The sequence below is a fragment of the Euprymna scolopes genome, chromosome 45 (assembly GCF_053919585.1).
Source record: "Euprymna scolopes isolate OS-2025 chromosome 45, ASM5391958v1, whole genome shotgun sequence".
Classification (NCBI taxonomy): Eukaryota; Metazoa; Mollusca; class Cephalopoda; order Sepiida; family Sepiolidae; genus Euprymna; species Euprymna scolopes.
In genome coordinates this window covers 70,192,061-70,212,076 of record NC_136526.1, presented here as the reverse complement: position 1 = coordinate 70,212,076, position 20,016 = coordinate 70,192,061, and the positions used below count along the sequence as shown (strand labels likewise).

Here is a 20,016-nt window from a genome sequence, read left to right as displayed (position 1 = left end):
TGTCCTCTGAAACAAGGACGAAACGTTGATTTTTTAATAATTTCATTCGGTTTTTTCTATTTTTTCTGTAAACATATATGCATATATATACATGATTTTCAGAATGTGAGAGATTGTCATGGCTCTTGTGGGCTGTGACGTTGTTTGGCTGTGGAATTTATTTTATATATATATATATATATATATATATATATATATATGCCCAACGAATTCTCACGCGAATGAAACGGAGAATATTCTGTGTAGCTTATTTGCCATATATATATTTTTACAACTTACTACACACACACACACACACACACACACACACACACACACACACACACACACACACACACACACAAAAGCACGTATGATTGAACACGACAGAGTTATTCTTTTTTCCGATTCTTCTGGATATCTTTTCTATTTGCCAAGCGGGTTTTTTTTTTTTTTCAACTGGCGTTTATATAGAATGGCGGCCAAAAGTTGTTGATCAGCCATATTCTACTCAAGGGCTTTCTATCGATGCGTCCGATTATCATCAGGAGCGATTGTTGTTGTTTTCGTTTTCTTTTTCTTTTCCTTTGAGGCTGGGTGTATTTATACCATTTTTTAATTGGTTATAATGATGGGCCAGGCACTGATGATAATCGGATGCACCGATAATAAGCACTTTAGAAGAACAACAACTTTTGGGTGCTAGCTGAAATTAAAAAGACCGACCGGTGAATAGAAAAGATATCCAGAAAAAATCAGAAAAAAAGAATAACTGTCGTGTTCAATCAGACGTGCTTGAATAATGACTAATGAATAATATATATATATATATATATATATATATATAAACTTTATACCAATATATATATATATATATACAAACTTTATACCAACTGTTAACTGGGAAATCCTGAAAAAGCAAGCAAACAAACAAACAACAAACAAACAAACAGAACTTGTTAATCACTCAACTCCTCTTCTTTCCTTTGCTTAAATGAGAAAATTTTCATCACAAAATTTGAAGATAATAATAAACTCCTAAATAAGAAACAAGAAGCATCAATAAATTGTAAGCATTACAAATCATACTTCCTTAATCACTTACATACTCTCCCCTTAAGTCCCTATAAAACACACCTTTAAGACTCATCATCATCATGACGGGCTCATCGCCAGGACCAATGTGACTCTTCCTCTCCAGAGTTTCCTGTCTTCCATCAGTTGCTTCAGATCTTCAGGTTCACAGTTGGCGTCGTGTGCTATTTGTTGGATGTACGTGGATCTAGGTCGTCCTCTGCTTGCGCGTCCGTGTCGTGGAGTTCATAGCAATACATCACTCACCAATTCATGCTTGCTCCTCAGACAATGACCGGCAAATCGTAGGCGTCTTTCTCTGATGGTACACACACACACACACACACACACACACACACACACACACACATATATATTAATGAAAACAAAGGGATGTAGTGTTTACCTTAAAAAGAAAAAGCTGAGGATGAAGGTTCTCATTTTGGATTTCTCTCATCTTACTGTTAGATCCCATTTGACTCGGGACAGACTTCTTTTTGGACTACTGCACTGCCCGAAAAAAACAATTTTCATTATTTCAGTTTTTTTGAAAACTTTCCAATCGGATTATATGCATTGCCACGATGGATTTATCTTGGAATACATTCTAAAGAACTATTTTGAATTTGGATCAACTCTTGAGGAGTTTCATTAAACCTGAAATATTATGCGCGGTTTGTTTTTATATTAGTTTTTTACATATCCAATATTTTTTCATTTTTCCATTTGGCAATTTATAACTACAATAAATTGTGGTTCCACTTAATGCCTTAACTAGCAAATTCTAGCATTGCTACAAATATAATTTGCTGATTTTTTTATGTCCTCTGATGAGAAGAATAACAAGAATAGCATTCTTTGAAACTCAGAGGAATAAGGACTTTGTAAATTGTTTTTTTGGAGTATTCAGTCAAACAATAAATTTGGATTGTAAAGTTCAACTTACAGTTTTAATTTTATTTCTCTTATTTTTTTATTTATTTTTTTTTTACACAGTAATCACCACTTATCAAGGCCCGGAAGCCACTCAGGGATAAGGATTATTGCAAGTACATTACGTTAGTGTGGAGATTTGATGAAGTGTTTACTTAGGGGGCGGTTCATTAGGAATTTGTTAACATTGGACTTGAAGACATCCAAGTTGTAGTCAGGAGGGAAGCAGGCAGACGGAACAGAGTTCCACAGGTGTGCAGTTCTAAGAAAGAAGCTTTGTTCATGGAATCCGCGTTTTGATTTAGGCACAGATATAGAGTGGGGGAAATTTTTCACAGTGGATTCACCTAGACGGGTGTTTTTCGTGAAAGATTGGCGAGGGGGGACCAGAGATTGGAGTTCAGACGAGCACCTGCCATGGAAATAACGATAAAACAAGGATAGGCTCGCAACGTCTCTTCTGTGGGAGAGAGGTTGCAGGGTAGAGAAAAGGGCATCCCCCACTAAGCCACCAAGTCTATTTTGTACTCTGTCAAGGCACGATAGGCTGTTTTTAGCAGCTCCTTCCCAGATATGGCAACAGTATTCCATTTTTGGACGTACTTGGCTTTTATATAGATAGAGAATTGCATCAGTAGTGAGATATCTTCTGGAGCGGTAGAAGGATCCCCCCATCTTTCCAGCGACCTTGGCAACAGACTTGATGTACGTGTTCCATTTCAGATCAGGAGTAAAGGTCAAACCCAGAAGCTTGTCAAAACACGGGGCCTCACCCAGACGAGAGCCATCCATCACAATTGATGCCAGATGGGGATCAGAGCGTTGATGATAGGAGTTTGGTTTTGGATGCATTAAAGGTAACCAGCCACATCTTCCCCTCAGGATTGACCCCTGAGGGACTCCAGCATTTATATTGCAGGCCTCCAATTTTTGTCCGTCTACCACTACTCTTATGAGCCTATCGGAGAGAAATGATTTAATGATTGAGGAAACATTTCCCATTATACCGTAGCTGGAAATCTTGTGAAGTAGACCCTTATGCCATACCTTGTCGAAGGCCTTTGATATGTCAAGAGCAATTGCCCTAGAAAGGAAGCCTTTGTCAAGAGACTCACTAATCCTGTGGGATATAACAGTCAGCACATCTGCGGTAGATCTTGCAGAGCGGAAACCATATTGTGTGTCACTAAGAAGGTAATTCCTGCTGAGGTGGTTGACTATTTCTCTATTTAATATGGATTCCAGCAACTTACTCATAACACACAGGAGACTTATTGGTCTGTACTGAGAGGGAGATGACTTATCACCTGAATTCTTAAATACAGGGCAAACTGATGAGGTCTTCCAGGGAGTCGGAAAGCACTTCTCCTTAAGGCAGCGCTTAAATAGTTTCGTAAGTATGGGAGCAAGTTCTGGTTGAAGCTTTTTTAACACTATAATTGGGATGCCATCAGGGCCAGTTGCTTTACTGGAATCTAGGTTCTTGATTATCTTGGCGACCTCATGCACGGATATTTGTATGTTACCTAGCTTGTTCTGTGTTATAGGAGGAAATATGGGGAGTTGATGGCCTTCGTCGCATAGGGTAGATTTAGCTGCAAAGTTCTTTGCAAATAGTTTGGCCTTGTCTGACGCTGACGAGATGACTTCTGGTCCATTGATAATGGTTGGGATAGAACGCACACTTCTGTTCAGGATCCTATTTGTTATTTGCTAAAACTGGTGGGAACCAAGCCGCTGATCAGCTACCTTGGATTTAACAGACTGAGCATATAGCTCTCTTGCATTTTTTATTACTCTTTTACAGTGGTTGCTGGCAGTCCTGAAAGCAGCTTTAGTCTCAGTGCATCTATTACGTTGGTAGCTATGGAAAAAGTGATTTCTGTGCGCGATAGCAGCAGCACATTCTGGGGAGAACCATGGCTGGCTGTTAGGTTTTTGTTGGAATTTTTTAGATGGTATGAATTGGTCTATGCCTACAATTAACCATTCGGTCAGATCTGATACTATAGAGGACACTTCCTTTTTAAACATGGAGTGCAGAGGTAAATCAGATATGAATGTATGGAAGCTATCCCAGTCAGCCATAGAGTATTGGTATACAGTACGGTGGAGGGGTACGTCTGGGGGCTTCTTACATTTCGTTTTTATCTTAACTGATACGACGGAGTGGTCGGAGGATCCTAGAGGAGAATGAACAGAACATGAACATAGATCAGGGGAAGTTGAGAGAAAAAGGTCTAGGAGGCTAGCGTACTGACCGTAAGTATTGGACACATGGGTGGGCTCTTGAACAATCTAACTGAGGTCATAGGCAATGGCAAAATCATGACAGAATCTCCCCTCATCATCTGTCTTATTTGAATGGGTCAGTCATTCCACGTTATGGACGTTGAAGTCACCACAGATGTGGATGTTAGCCGAGGGATGTGAAGACAGTATGTGGTCTATTTTCTCAGATATGCTCTTAAAGATAGTAACTCCGCTGTTGTGGGGCCTATAGAGGGCAAATATAAATGCAGTGGTGTTAGCAAGTGCAACCCTGAAGCACATATAGGGTAAATTAGGATCTTCTCTAGAGATATCCCTGCCACACGGGAAGCCATCCTTAATGTAGGCACATATTCCATGCCCATGGCGATCTTGAGTGTCAGATTTAGCTGTTAAATTAGAGTATCCGTAAATTATGAACTCATCTAGGGAAGTGGTCGGCCCTATTCCAGTTTCACTTAGAAATAATATGTCCGGTTTCGTCTCCTGTAATTGGGTTTCAACCTCTGGAAGGTTGGAACGTAGACCCCTGATGTTGGAGAAGGAGACCTAGTAGTAGGGGTTTACGTTGGAAGATGGGGTTCTAGGTTTAATCGAGTTTTTATTCTGGAGATATTTCATGTTGAGGTTTTGGGATTTGTGGAATAGGTCGGCATACTTGGTTAGAGCAGCACAGAGAGGGAAAGTAAGAGAGAAAAAGACAGGAAAATTTTTTTTTTGTAGCACACGAAAAGGTAAAGCCGTAACAATTACCCAGTAGTATGGCATCGAGACTACTGCATATATATATATATATATATATATATATATATATATATATATATATATATATATATATATATATATATATATATATATATATGTTTTTTATTATAATTTTCAACCCCGGGTGTATCAACTTAATCCAGTACAAGTTGTTTCAATAAACGCGATAAAAATTACCCGTTCATATCTTCAGATGGTTTAATTGTGTCGAGTTTAAAAGTTGAGAATTTTGACAGCATAATGTCGCGTTCAGATGTAACGAGTTTGACATCAGGGCACCGAGTTTTCGAGTAGCAAACTTTTGTCAGTTGGAAATATGTGATTTATTTTAATATAAATGATATTAAATAATTAAACTAAGCATGACGCTACAACTATCCCGATATTATACAACTAATGATAGAGCAGCCGTTCTAAGCACTACCAAAATGTTAGGGCTCCTGTACTATCAGTCGGAAACAGCAGCCTGACAAACTGTCACATATGTAAAACCTATCAAAAAAAGATATGAGCAACCCAGATTAGTCTCATCAATTTCAGTGGCAAGCGAGCGTCATCGAGTTGCTCAGTTTATGAGGGAGAAGAGAAAAAAAACGATTCAGAAAAACTATGAAATATTGTTTATTTGATCGTCTAAAACTTCCAGGATAAAAACAAATTGAAAAAAAAATTCGTTTCAAAATTTACAGCATTTATTTAAATAGAAAGTTTTTTATTCTGAAATATTTTATCCGATATTCCCCCGCAATTTTTCTGCAAACAATTATTTCATCGTGCCAAACCGAAATTAGGGGAAAACATCCGGATTTTTGAGAAAATTTGTATAAAATTTTAAAGTCCTCAGAATTTTTTTGAAAAGAAACAACAATTTCGCCATCAAAAGTTACGAAATAAAAACGATTCCAAAAATCAACAGAAAAATCGAAAAATTCATTTCTTCCTTTTTTCACAAAATTTTTTTTTTTTTTTTTGGAATTAAAATAAAAAACTCGAGACAAATTTAACGAAGATACACACATTTCCGCATCAAACATTCCATCAAACATTTCATAAAATATTCTATTATTCTTATAAGGAAACGCACGAATTCGGGAAAGAAAACCAACTGACTCCCTCGCCATTCCATCAACTTCGATGGTTTTCAGTTTTTCTCCTTTTTTTGAAAAACTGTGAATTCGACATTCAGAATCCAAACAAAACAACGAATCATTTTTAAAACACAAAGAATAAAAGTTTGTTTCTGTTGTTAGGATTATTTTTCCGAGTTGAAGAAACGGATGATCGTATTTTATTTGCAACAAAACAATTTTACCAAAACCCGACGAATGTTCACCACAAACCGCTAAAATATCATCCGGCATTAAACACATGTCGTATGGTTTAAAGGAGGAAAGGTTTTCGTTGTTTTCGTCATCGAAAGAAAATTCAGTAAATTTTTCATGATTATTCAATATAATTATTGAACCATTGTTTGAATCGGCAAAAAAAAAGTTTGGGTAAATTGATCCGGTCCCTGGGAATCGATCATCATCAAAATAACATCCTTTAAAGGTGAGAATCGATTCAATGGTTCGCGGTTTCGATCCCGGGGGAAGACGCCATTCTTTGCTTAGCTGTAATTCATCCAAAATTTCTCGCTCCATTATTGAATCTGAAAGAAAAAAAAAAAAGGTATTTTTCACGATTGGCCCCAGCGTAGTATAAACGGCTTTCGGAAGAAACACCACTACCTCGAAAGCCGTTCTTAATACGGTGAGGTTGAGAGTGCTTATTCCTAAATCCGTTCTTAACATGGTTGGGAGTATTCATACTACGCTGGGGCAAGTCGTGAAAAAAAAAAAAAAAAAAAAAAAAAAAGAACGAAAAAAAAATTATTAATAAAAAATAGCGGATAAATTTTTTTATTGGAGTCGATTTTCCATTTTTTTGTCGACTTTATCGACATTAATTAAAAAGATTCAAATGATAAAACAGAAAACAAAATCGTGTGTCAACAGGAAATCAAGCAATTTGATTGGATGAAACTATAATCGTCAAAAAATCACGTGACCGCAGAAGCCACGCCCACCGTTATGGCGTTTAATTTTAAGTTTATATAAAAAACTAAAAACTTAAAAATATAGCGATTAAACGACAATACCTGTAATACGAAGATATAAAAAAAAATGACGTATATTTTTTTAATTTAATTTTCTTTATAATTTTGCGATTTATTTTTTTTATTAAAAACAAATTTTTACATAAAATGTTTTCTTTAATTTTTAGATGACTGTGAGGTATATTGCCTTGTATACGTAAGGAGCTACCATGATTAGGACCAGATTTATAAAGGAGTATCCCAAGTGAGAGTTGAGTGGCAAGATATTTGTTCACTTTACATTTAAATTTCCGTATGTTGGTACAGTGGTTAAAACAGGGAACAGGGAGGGAATTCCAAAGAGTAGAACAATGAGAAAAAAGTGGAAATTTTTACAACATTTGCTCATTCATAATTGGAATTGTTAAATGTTCCTGATAAAACTTCAGTACGAAAATATCAATTTGCCATAACAGAAACATGTCCTCCCTTAACACTAAGTCCGGGTGGCAATACGAAAATCTACTAAAATAGAATAATATAAAAAAAAATTCAAATGTGCGTAGGTGTTACTGACACGGTGTTCATGAGAAACAATTATACAATTACGTTGTTATTGCAATGAGAGAAAATGGGAAAAACATGAAAGTTTTAAAAGATAATTGGAATAAAATTAAAATGCATTCTGGCGGATCGAATTTTAAAATAAAAAAAAGTATTTGTTTACGTTAAGAAAACTTGAATCGTCGTCATTTGAATGCGATATAACATTAAACGATTCAAATTTTTCTTCCCAGTAAATGTAAAGATTAGCGGGCGTGGGCGACTATTTGGCATTGTGTCGAATAGAAAACTGTAGGGAGTTGAGCAGCGAGATCTTCTGATTACATTTTTGTTTTTGCATCTTAGTACAGTCTAAGATCCCCTTGTTTATATATATATATATATATATATATATATATATATATATATATATATATATATATATATATGTATATATATATATATATATATATATATATATATATATATATATATATATATATATATATATATATATATATATATATATATATATATATATATAATATAAATCTGAACATCTGTGTGTGTGTGTCTGGTCACAAATGTGTGTTACTAACACAGTGTTCATGAGAAACAATTATACAATTACGTTGTTATTGCAATGAGAGAAAATGGGAAAAACATGAAAGTTTTAAAAGATAATTGGAATAAAATCAAAATGCATTCTGGCGGATCGAATTTTTAACTTTGCAAATTAAATCTTTTCGAGAGAATTTTGAACAAAAAAATACAAACTTATCAAGTTTACATTTTAAAATAAAAAAAAGTATTTGTTTACGTTAAGAAAACTTGAATCGTCGTCATTTGAATGCGATATAACATTAAACGATTCAAATTTTTCTTCCCAGTAAATGTAAATATTAGCGGCCTAAACATTTCATTTTTTTTAAAAAAATTATGACATTAAGAACGTCTTGAATTACAATTTTTTTTTCATATTTCAAGTGGTTTCATGTGATAAATATTTTCCGAGAAAAAATAAAATCTATTTTTAACGAAAACATATTTCTTTATTTCCGTCTATTAATATTTGAACTTTTTCATCCTAAACAAGAAATATTGCAACTTGAAACCTAATGGGCGTGGGCGACTATTTGGCATTGTGTCGAATAGAAAACTGTAGGGAGTTGAGCAGCGAGATCTTCTGATTACATTTTTTTTTTTGCATCTTAGTACAGTCTAGGACCCCCTTGTTTATATATATATATATATATATATATATATATATATATATATATATATATATATATATATATATATATATATATATATCTTCTATAATATAAATCTGAACATCTGTGTGTGTGTCTGGTCACGAATAGGCTCCTATATGGGTGACTATTATAGAAAACTGATCACATATAATGATAGAAGATGTATCGAGTCACAGGAAAGGGTATTTTTGATCTGGCATAATGACGATTCATTAAAATTGTGGGGTCTGCGTACGCGCCTGGTCCACAAAGTATGGAAATAAAAAAATTAAAAATTAAAAAAAAAAACGTTTACAAGTGTTTTTGATATAGATGTACATAATAATACTTTGATAAGTATGCTTTAACTTAAATAGGGATGGTATAATAAAATTGTTGGGTCTGCGTTCGCGCCTGGCCTCCATAGAATGAAAATAGGCACAAACTTTAATAAAGACTTTTCATATCTATCTGCGTAAGTATACTTTGATAATTATGTTTCAGTTTGAAGAAATATGGTATAATAAAATTATGGGGTGTTCGTTTGCGCCCGACTCCCATAGAATGGAGATATGTCACAAAGTTTAACAAGTTTTTTTTTTTAATATAGATCCACAGAATATTGTGATAAGTGTTTCAGTGTGAACAAGTATGGTATAATAAATAATGGGGTTTATCTATTTTATTTTTACTTTCATCATATTTTGCTTTGGTTTTGATACCCCCAAATTCGAAGCAATCTCTTTACACCCCTTCTTTTTCATAACCTATCATACTTTCATAAATCAGAGTCCATTTTCTGTAGGCTGTTTTTGAACCCAGTGAACGTGTTTCTGCTACAGCGATCGGTGATCACCTGACCAGTTCAAATAAATGTGCGAGTGAGTACACACCGGAGTGGTTCTCTATTTTGCACAAGGCTAGGTCTGTTCAACATCTCGGATTCTTGGAGGCCCTTACAATAAACTGTTGCAGACCTGTTCTTTGCAAACAGATGGACCACATACGTTCGTTTAACGTTTTTAAGCAGGCGCCACCAAGTTAATTTCTACGCGGTGTTTTTTTCCCCCTCATAGAAATTACTTCATGCCAACATTACTTCATTCCGACATTTACTTCTGAAGACAGTCGGCGAAAAGTACTTCAAGTTTCTTCACCGTTCCCCTTTTCTTTTTTTCTTTCTCCCCCTTTTAGTCAATCTTATTCCTTTTCAATTTTTTTTTCTTACTTTTAGTCGATCCTGTTTCTTTTTACATTATAGTCGATCTTTTTTTTATAAGGTTTAAAAAAAAATGAAAAAAAATGCCCCACTTCGCTTTTAAACTATTACAATTCTGTTGTACTTCAAATTTAATATATATATATATATATATATATATATATATATATATATATATATATATATATATATATATATATATATATATATAACCGGCATATCGAGCTTCCAATTTTTGTGATGGCTTCTAATTTAAAAACAATGCTTTCACCCTATAACTAGCACTTACTGTATGTATGTATGTATGTATGTATGTATGTATGTATGTATGTGTATGTCAGGTCATGTCATATGCTACTGGTACCATGTAACCCAGTACTACCTGCCTCATGGTCGGGTCACTGGCGACTAAACTGGTTCCCCCACCAGACTTGTTTGGTGAGGAGAGCGGCTAGTCTCCCTGAAGGATTAAAAACAAGACCTTCCAAAGGGCGAATGAACTCTTTTTCTGGGTCAACGGCCAACTAGCACCGTGTATATTTGTGTGTGTGTATATGTGTATTGGGGTAGAGAGGGCTCCCGTAAGCCGTGGTGAAGGCAACCTTTCTAGGAGAAGCAAATCTCTGATTTAAAAAACCATAAAGCGGAAGACCATTACCCGCATTAAGCTGGTCTGCAGTTTAATTTGTTGCTGGCTATCTTGCTCTTGCTTGTTGCTGGATCTCAACATTTTGAACCGAGAGAGAGACTTAGCTGTCGTACAAAGCTAAGACTCTGTAACATCATATTTGTATAGATACTCCCTCAGACATTTGGGCTCATGGATTTTAAATGTCTGAGGGAGTGGCACTCGTCTGACAAGACGTTGCAATCATCATTTGCATATAGGAGTATACATGGGGGTGGGAGAAGAAAGAAAAAGAACAATCCGAATACTTTAATAAATTTTAATATGTTTCAACAAGAATAGAAAAAATTAAGTAAATGATGATCAAAAGAATATTCTCCGTTTATTTAGTTATTTTACTTCATTTTATTTATTTTTCCAACATTATATGTTTGAATATATCAATTAACGAAATCTACAGTAGCGTTTTAAAAAAATAAATAAACGTGCGTGTGTGTGTGTGTGCGTGTGTGTGCGTGTGTGCATGTAGGTGGGTGCGTACGTGCAGACAAACCAGACAACCTAGACCCACAATAAGTGCAAACTCTTGGAAAAGAGATTCCACTTCACACCCACTCAGCTTATCATCCAATTCTGCTCACCAATCTCCAGCTATATATGCGAACACGTCCATAAACGTGAGTGCGCGTATGCTGTGTATGTATGAGTACGTGAAGAAGCATATGTGGTTGTGCGCGTGTGTATATACATGTATGTTCACGTTTACGAGTATGTTCGTGGGATGCGTGGGTGTCCAATTCAAAGTTTTATGAAAGACTTAGTTTTGAATGGAGGTCACACAAGTTCCTGACCATTCCAAGTCAAAAATGCTGGAAGGGTCATATTCAAATAGATCTTTACCTTAATGGCTTTACCCGTGCCCCTCCTCCGGCTGCTTACCCTGCCCGTTCATTCATGTTTTCTATCATTCACACTGAGGAAAATCGAAGGATCGGACGAAAATTATGTGCTTTTGAAGGAAATATTCTTTTTTTTTTTTTTTTTCAAAAGACGTTTTGTATTCCTACACGTCAAAACACTGGAAATAAACACAGAAAACTTTGCCTCATACAACATTTTCTGAAGTTAAATTGGTTTCTCAATGTTTCATGCTATTTGTTATAGATGCTCGGATGTTGGGAGCTATTCCGAAAATTTCTAAACATTTGACTATCCATGAATGTGGAACCATGTCGAATGCCTTCTTATAGTTTACCCAGCCCATGGCAAGGTTGTTAGATCTTCTTTTACAATTTCTTAGAATCATTTTATCCATCAGAAGCTGATACTTGGTGCCTCGCGATCTTTTTTCGACAGCTTTTTTGTTCTTCAAGCAACAAATTGTTTTGGTCCAAATGATCACAAATACTTTCAGACAGTATGAAAAGTTTCCACATAACTGAGAGGCAAGTGATTGGTCTGAACTTTGTCACTTCACCCCCTTTTATCTTATCCTTCATAATCAGGATTGTAGTTCCTTTTGTCAGCCAACCAGGGAAGCTACTTGTAATCAAACAGTCGTTTAGCATTGTTGCAAGAAGTGGGTGGAGAGCTGGGAGTTTTTAAACCAGTAATTTGAAAGCTTTTTAGTCTTCGCTCTCAGCATTTCCACAGTGATTGTTAGTTTCATTTGTTGCTCCATCCTAGAGGATACATCTCTTTCAATGTTTTTGATCCATTCTCCGTCGTCTTGGTGTTTTTCTTCCTTTTCCCAGATGCCTTTCCAGAATACGCGCGATTCATTAGCGTTGGGTACAACATCCTTCCTTCTTTTAATTCCTTCTAGTTGATTAAAAAGAAGGGTTTGATTTTTTTTTTACACAGTGGTCACCACTTATCAAGGCCCGGAAGCCACTCAGGGATAAAGGTTATTGCAAGTACATTACGTTAGTGTGGAGATTTGATGAAGTGTTTACTTAAGGGGGCGGCTCATTAGGAATTTGTTAACGTTGGACTTGAAGACATCCAGGTTGTAGTCAGGTGGGAAGCAGGCAGACGGAACAGAGTTCCACAGGCGTGCAGTTCTAAGAAAGAAGCTTTGTTCATGGAATCCACGTTTTGATTTAGGCACAGATATAGAGTGGGGGAAATTTTTCACAGTGGATTCACCTAGACGGGTGTTTTTCGTGAAAGATTGGTGAGGGGGGACCAGAGATTGGAGCTCAGACGAGCACCTGCCATGGAAATAACGATAAAACAAGGATAGGCTCGCAACGTCTCTTCTATGGGAGGGAGGTTGCAATTATGCTGTAAGAACAATAATTGGTACCATTTTATCTTTATAAATTATTATTATTATTATTATTATTATTATTATTATTATTATTATTATTATTATTATTACATTGAATTACAATTTTTTTTTCATATTTCAAGTGGTTTCATATTTTTTTTTTCATATTTCAAGTGGTTTCATATTTTTTCCGAGAAAAAGTAAAATCTATTTTTAACGAAAACATTTTTCTCCATTTCCGTCTGTTAATATTTTAAGTTTTTCATCCTAAACAAGAAATATTGACACTTAGAACGTAATGGGCGACTATTTGGGATTGTGTCTAATAGAAAACTGTGGGGAGTTGAGCAGCGAGATGTTCTCATTATATTTTTATTTCTGCATCTAAATACAGTCTGGGAAACAATAAACAGAGCGAGAATTCCAAAAGCGAGCAATACGAAAAAAAAAAGAAAAAGAAAGTTATTAGCGCAGAAGGTTTTTCGCCATCGATGGATATCTACAAGGAAGAGGTGGAATTTTGCTGATTGTTGGGTTAGACGGGAGAATGTATGTTGATGGGGAGAACAAATGTGGTGAGTTCATCAGAACATATTCCATTAAAGTACTTGTAATAATGTAACATTGCATCGATGCGACAGAGGTTGTAGCTTGCCTGATAGTGCGGAATCTATTAGATTTGAAATTCTTTTGTATCCTAAGAATGAGTGACTTGTGTTAGATGCCCCAACCCAGATGTGACAACAAAACTCCGTGCATGAATGAATTGTTGCTTTTAAAATATAGAATGGTTTTTGGTGTGTGATTTTTTAAAAAAAATGTTTTATGAGAATGTTTTTTCATTTTTCAATCAAGCATGTGTTTACTAACAAACTATTATAAAATATCTATTGTTTTGTTAGGTAGGTTATTGGGATTGTGTCTAATAAATGACTGTGGAGAGTTGAGCAGCGAAGTCTGGGAAACAGTGAGCAGGAAGAAAATTCCAAAGGCGAGCAGTACGAGAAAAATAGTTATTAGAGCAGAAGACCTTCCGGCATCTGGGGAAATGTCGTATTCGTCAGGAGTATGTACGTTGAAGGGGCACTAGTGTCATGAGTTCATCAGAAGACATTCTATTAAAATACTTAGGGAATATGATATCAACATTTATCGTTATTTTCACGGCAAGTTCTCGTGTGAGTTCCAAACTATGGTCCCTCCTTGCCAAACTTTCACAAGAAACACTCGTCTAGCTGAAAACACTATCAATAATTCCCCTCACTCTTTATCTGTGCCTAAACCTAAACGTAGATCCCACGAACAAAGCTTCTTTCTTAGAACTGCACGCCTGTGGAACTGTCTTCCATTTTCCTGCTTTCCAGCTGACTACAATATGGTTGTCTTCAAGTCCAACGTAAACAAGTTCTTGATGAGTCGTTCCACTTAAGTTAACAAATTTACCGAATTTCCCTTACTAACGATTACTATATTGTCCAATTGACTACTGTACACTCTTAATCCTTATCCTCGAGTGGTCTCTGGCCTTGATAAGTGATTATGCCTATGTAAAAAAAAAAGATAGGACAGAGGTTGGGGCTATTAGATTTGAGACGCGTATTTTGACCTTGTTTAAATGTGAGTGACTAGTGTTAGATGCACCGGCACAGATGTGACAACAGCAACAATACTTCATGGATGAATTGTTGCTTTGTAAAAAATTATACGATTCTTTGTGGTGTGAATTATTTTCTATTTATCATAAAATAATCTTTTCATTTTCTTACTGCGATTTACGAACAACATATAGTGTATCAATCGTTTCGTCAGAAAAAGGTTGGGGGTATTAACGTCGCGGGACCACCAGTGCCAGTAAGTTCATCGGAACACATTCTATGAAAGTATTTATCAAAAAGAACAAGGATGCAACACTGCAGTGATGGGGCAGAGACTGGAGCTTAGTAGATAGTATGAGATCTATTAAATTAGAGGAGCTTTTGTGCACTAAGACTAAGAAAGAGAGAGAGAGAGAGAGAGAGCGAGAAGGGGAGAAAAAGACTCTTAATTGTTTCAGAAAGAGAGAGACAGAGAGAGAGAGAGACAGAGAGAGTGGGAGAGAGAAAGGCTATTATTTGTTTAAGAGAGAGAGAGAGAGAGAGAGAGAGAGAGAGAGAGGGAGAGAGAGAGAGAGAGAGATTTAGAAATTTAGAGATTTAGAGATTTCAAGAAAGAGAGAGAGAGAGAGAGAGAGAGAGAGAGAGAGAGAGAGAGAGAGATGGTTGTTGGGCCATTACTTGATATACCCATTCAGATGTGACAACAATATTCCATGCATGGGGGAAGGTAGTAGTTTATAGCACGGTAGAGGGAGCTCACCTTTTGTGCAGCAGCCGTGGCAATGTCTTCTATGCATTTGCCCCAATTCGTGTTGCCCGTGAATGTTAGGCAGTTCTGTTTGAATGCTGGATTCTCAGGTAAGGTACTATTAGTTATGGCAATCGGTTGAAAAGGTTTCTTATAATTGTTAAAAGGAAAGATGTTTTGTCTTAGTAGCATGAATGTTGCTATCCATTTATATTCCCGTTCACCTGGAAACTGGAGGTCATCTACTCAGCCATCTTTCTCAAACCATCCGTCTATCTTTCTTTCTAAGTCTATTCATCTTTCGAAATCTTGTCAGATTATATAAAATATCGGTAATGTTTAAAGATCGCGGCCAAAGGAGTATGCGAGAAAAATATATAGGCATTAAACATTTTTTGTTTGTTTTTGTTAAATAATAATAAATGAGGATTCATTTCGAGTTAAAATCCATTTAGTATTACGCATATAAACTCGAGAAGAAAAAAGCGTTTACAATGTGAACAAGTGAAATTAAAACAAGATGGCGGCGAATTTGACCTGATGTCGTGTGATTTCACTTATTTACCATGATGTTGACATATTAGAAGCGTGTTTTTCTCAAGTTTACATACATAATACTAACTTGATTTTAACGCGAATGATTGCTCATTTATTCATACTTAACAGACAACAACAATACCATTTTTCAATATTTATAGAGAATTTGTTCTAACATTCTACTCTGGCCGCGATCTTTAACGTTTACCAAAGTGTCAATGTTAAGGTAAAAAGAAAAAAAAGTGCACTAATTTAACCTTAAGTCCGGATGGCAATACAAAAAATAAATTTAAATAAAATAAAAAAAAAAAATTAAAAAATTCTTACAGGAGGTTAAAAAGAAATTTTCCTCAAAAAAATATTTTATTTATATCCCCCTCTTCAATACATTGATTTCGAAGAAATTAAAAAAAAAAAAAAAAAAAAAAGATTTAAAACATTAGTGATTTTTTAAAACGAACGCATTTCAGGTGAAAACATTATTACGTATTTATATGTCATGTCGAAAATAGTATGAATTCCAAAAATTACGAAAAGTGACAATAATTACAAGTAAAAATCCAATTTATCGAATTATCGAGTTTTATCATTTGTGGAACAGCTGTGCGACCAATTCTGCATAAAAACTTATTTATAACTTAATTAAAATTTAGAGTTCCTCACTTTAAAACACAAAATATCAAAACATAATTTTTTCTTGTTAAAAATACATCCAGCGCATCTTCTACTGGATCGTTCTTCGTGATTTTTGGAATTTATACTAATTTCACCTTAACAAGTAAGTATGTAATAATGTTTTCACCCGAAATGCGTTGGTTTAAAACATCACCAACGTAAGCAAACACTACTAAACAGTTTTTAATAAATAATTAAACATGTACAAACCTTTCGATGTGAAAATTCTTCAAGTGAAAAAAAAATTATTTCTATTCGTGAACTGAAATATTTCGTCGTTGTCGTTGTAGTTTCAATAATTTTATGACAAATGAGAAAACAGAAAATAATGTCATTTGTAATTTTAGATCTGCCTCCTCACACACGTCATCATCTCGGCATCTTTATTTATCAAGTGGTTTTAAAAGATAATTATTTTTCCAGGGAAAATCAGTTTTTCCAAGAAAACACAATTCTCTATCTTGTCCAGGATGAAATCAGAATCAGTCTATGTTCGACATTTCTAATATTTTTATTGTCATCGACATTAGTGAAATTGCCAATTTTTTAATCAAGTCGATTGATTAACTGCTATAGTCAGGGACCCACCACGATGCCCCAGGAGGACGCTTCACATGCCTCCCCTCAGTGACTTAATCCACAATACATTATAGTCTACATTGCACTGTAGAGAATCTATTGTTGATTTTATATATATATATATATATATACTTATATATAAGTCGGTCAATTTAGTTCTTATGCATATCACTGTACTGTCTGCCTGACGTAAATGAACATTTAAAATTAAAATGCTTAAATTCATGTTATTTCACGCGGTTAATGGTAGCCGAATTGATACGGTAGGTGTGTCAGAAGCTTCGTGAAAAATATTGAATAATTCCACCCCGTCTTTCCAAGCTTATAACTCCTCGAAAAATGTAATTCAAGCCCTAATTTTTTTTTCAATTAAAGGAGCAAGGACCAAGGTTTCATTGAAAACACAAAAACAAAAAAACAAATAACGTGTTTTTTTAAAAAAAGGTTTTAAACTTCGGACTTTACAGGTAAATTTCTAAAAAAAACACTACTTTTTTTGTTTTAAATTTGAATATATTATTTATTGATCTTTTATCTTCAATTTGTGATATATAAAACTTTGGTACATAAATTAATTATTTACTTTTTAATAGACATTTCAAAATGGGAGGCGTGAAATCATTCGACCCCCTGTCTTTCCAAGCTTATAACTACTTGAAAAATGTAATTCAACCCCTAATTTTTTTCAATTAAAGGAGCAAGGACCAAGATTTCATTTAATAAAAATAACAAAATAAAAAACAAACAACGTGGTTTAAAAAAATGGTTTTAAACTTCGGACTTTACAGGTAAATTTCTAAAAAACACTACTTTCTTTTGTTTTAAATTTGAATATATTATTTATTGATCTTTTATCTTCAATTTGTGATATATAAAACTTTGGTGAGTAAATTAATTATTTACTTTTTAATAGACACATGAGAATGGGGGGGGCGTGAATTAAAAAAAAAAACGTTTGTCTAAAATATTATATTCGGTTTATTGGAAAGAGCATAAAATTTTACATTGACCCTAAAAATATCGTAAAAATTGAATCAATAGAAAAATTTTGATAGATTTAAAAAATTTTAAAATTGAAAAATACTGAGCTCGTAAAATTCAATTAATTTCATTACTGTTTTAAAAAAATATTTCTATTATTTTTAAAACAACTTTATTAGTTTATTTTGGAAGTATAATCCATAAAGAAAATAAACAATCCACTTTTAAAAGAGAAATTACAAGTTTTTTTATATTTTATTCGCAGTTTCATGTTAGGGGTGTCAAAAATTCCTACAAAAATTCTGATACACCTATATACGGTCTTCGCTAATCGAGCCAGAATCGTTCGACTGGTGTTAATCGTGACACCCTGCACTGAAGATTCCCGAAAGGCTGAAACACTAGTGTCTGTAGGTATTTAATTATTATAGTAAAAAAAAAATAATAATTATGTATATATGCATATATATAAATCGTGGAACGATGAATGTGTCGCCCTTGAGAAAACAACATTACAACTTTATTTTAAAAAACTTTTATTGAAAAATGAAGTCAGGTAACTTGATTATGTAGTAGAGCTGACATCTATTTAATGTAGCCGCCTTCAGCCTCAATCACCGCCTCAATTCAAATTTAGAACTGGGAGCATGCCATTTCCACAAACGCTGGCGGGAGCTCGGCGACTACTCGGCAGATACTGGCGATCAGGCTGGCTTTGGTGTTGTGGGAGGTCATGTTGGTGATGTTCTTGACGTATGACTAAACGGTAGGGACTAGCATTTTTGTGAACTTTTCCAAAATGTACACATGATCTTGTGACGTCATCAATTGATGCACTTGATGCGAGCAACGACAAACGATTTTTTGAACGCTATTATTTACTACTGTAATTTAATTTAATAGGAATTTATTTTACATTCAAATAGTTTACTTAAAGATTAAATAATCAAAATGTAAAAAAAAAAAATATTCATCATTATCGTTAGAAATAATTAAATGAAATCTTATTTTTCAGTGGGGGTTGAAAACATAACACAAAAAGTAAATATTACGTGACTTTTTTTACATCTACGGAAGAGCAGAAGCGACAATAACATACTTTTAGTTCAGTACACATGTTATTTGTTTATTTTAGTTTTCAATACTTTGGAACAATTAAAGTTTTCGGGTTTGTCTTACTGTACACATAGATTCGAAAAAGTTGTCAAAAAAAACAAAAACAAATATATAACAAATAAATGTTATCAAAGGCAAGATAAGTTACTTTCTACCTAACTGGATATATTTTTTGTATTTTTATTCAATGTAACATGTTTATTCAGCTCGAAAAACATGCAGTGTTTACCGATGTATTGGAAAATTCAAAATGGCGCCCGACTGTCTCTTTAACACGGTAAGTTTGGGAAAAGATGTTATAAATAATAAACTAGACCAAATACTATTAAAAATCAACCGAATATATGTCAACTTATGTCACGGTAACATATATTGAGCGAATTTCTAACAGTATTTTGTCTAGTTTATTATTTATAATACCTTTTCCCAAACTTACCTTTTCCGAGAGAGAGAGTCGGCCGCCATTTTGAATTTTCCAATACATCGGTAAACACTGCATGTTTTTCGAGCTGAATAAACCATGTTACACTGAATAAAAACACAAAAAATATATCCAGTTAGGTAGAAAAGTAACTTATCTTGCCTTTGATAACATTTATTTGTTCTATATTTGTTTTTTGACAACTTTTTCGAATCTATGTGTACAGTAATACAAACCCAAGTTTTCTACCTAACTGGGTAAATTTTTAAATGTTTTTATTTAATTTGAGAACGCAACTGCGGAAGTGAATGTTCCAGCCAACCAGTTTATTTGGTTAATTACAGGCTCACATATTTTATTTCGTAATA

General features: G+C 34.4%; 1 protein-coding gene across 1 annotated transcript; it reads right to left on the bottom strand.

Moving 5' to 3' along the window:
* Window positions 1–5,625: 5,625 nt before the first annotated feature.
* Window positions 5,626–17,083, bottom strand: LOC145269097 (uncharacterized). The gene is made up of 2 exons (XM_080124685.1): window positions 16,762–17,083; window positions 5,626–6,673 (listed from the first exon to the last, which is right to left on the bottom strand). The coding sequence occupies exon 2, from the start codon at window positions 6,663–6,665 to the stop codon at window positions 5,715–5,717; it is 951 nt and encodes a 316-aa protein (XP_079980811.1). The 5' UTR covers window positions 6,666–6,673; window positions 16,762–17,083; the 3' UTR covers window positions 5,626–5,714.
* Between the last annotated feature and the right edge of the window lie 2,933 nt (window positions 17,084–20,016).

What these genes read in the sequence shown, in the direction of transcription:
- LOC145269097 (XM_080124685.1), bottom strand. Translation starts at nt 6,665, where the DNA reads ATGGAGCGAGAAATTTTGGATGAATTACAGCTAAGCAAAGAATGGCGT.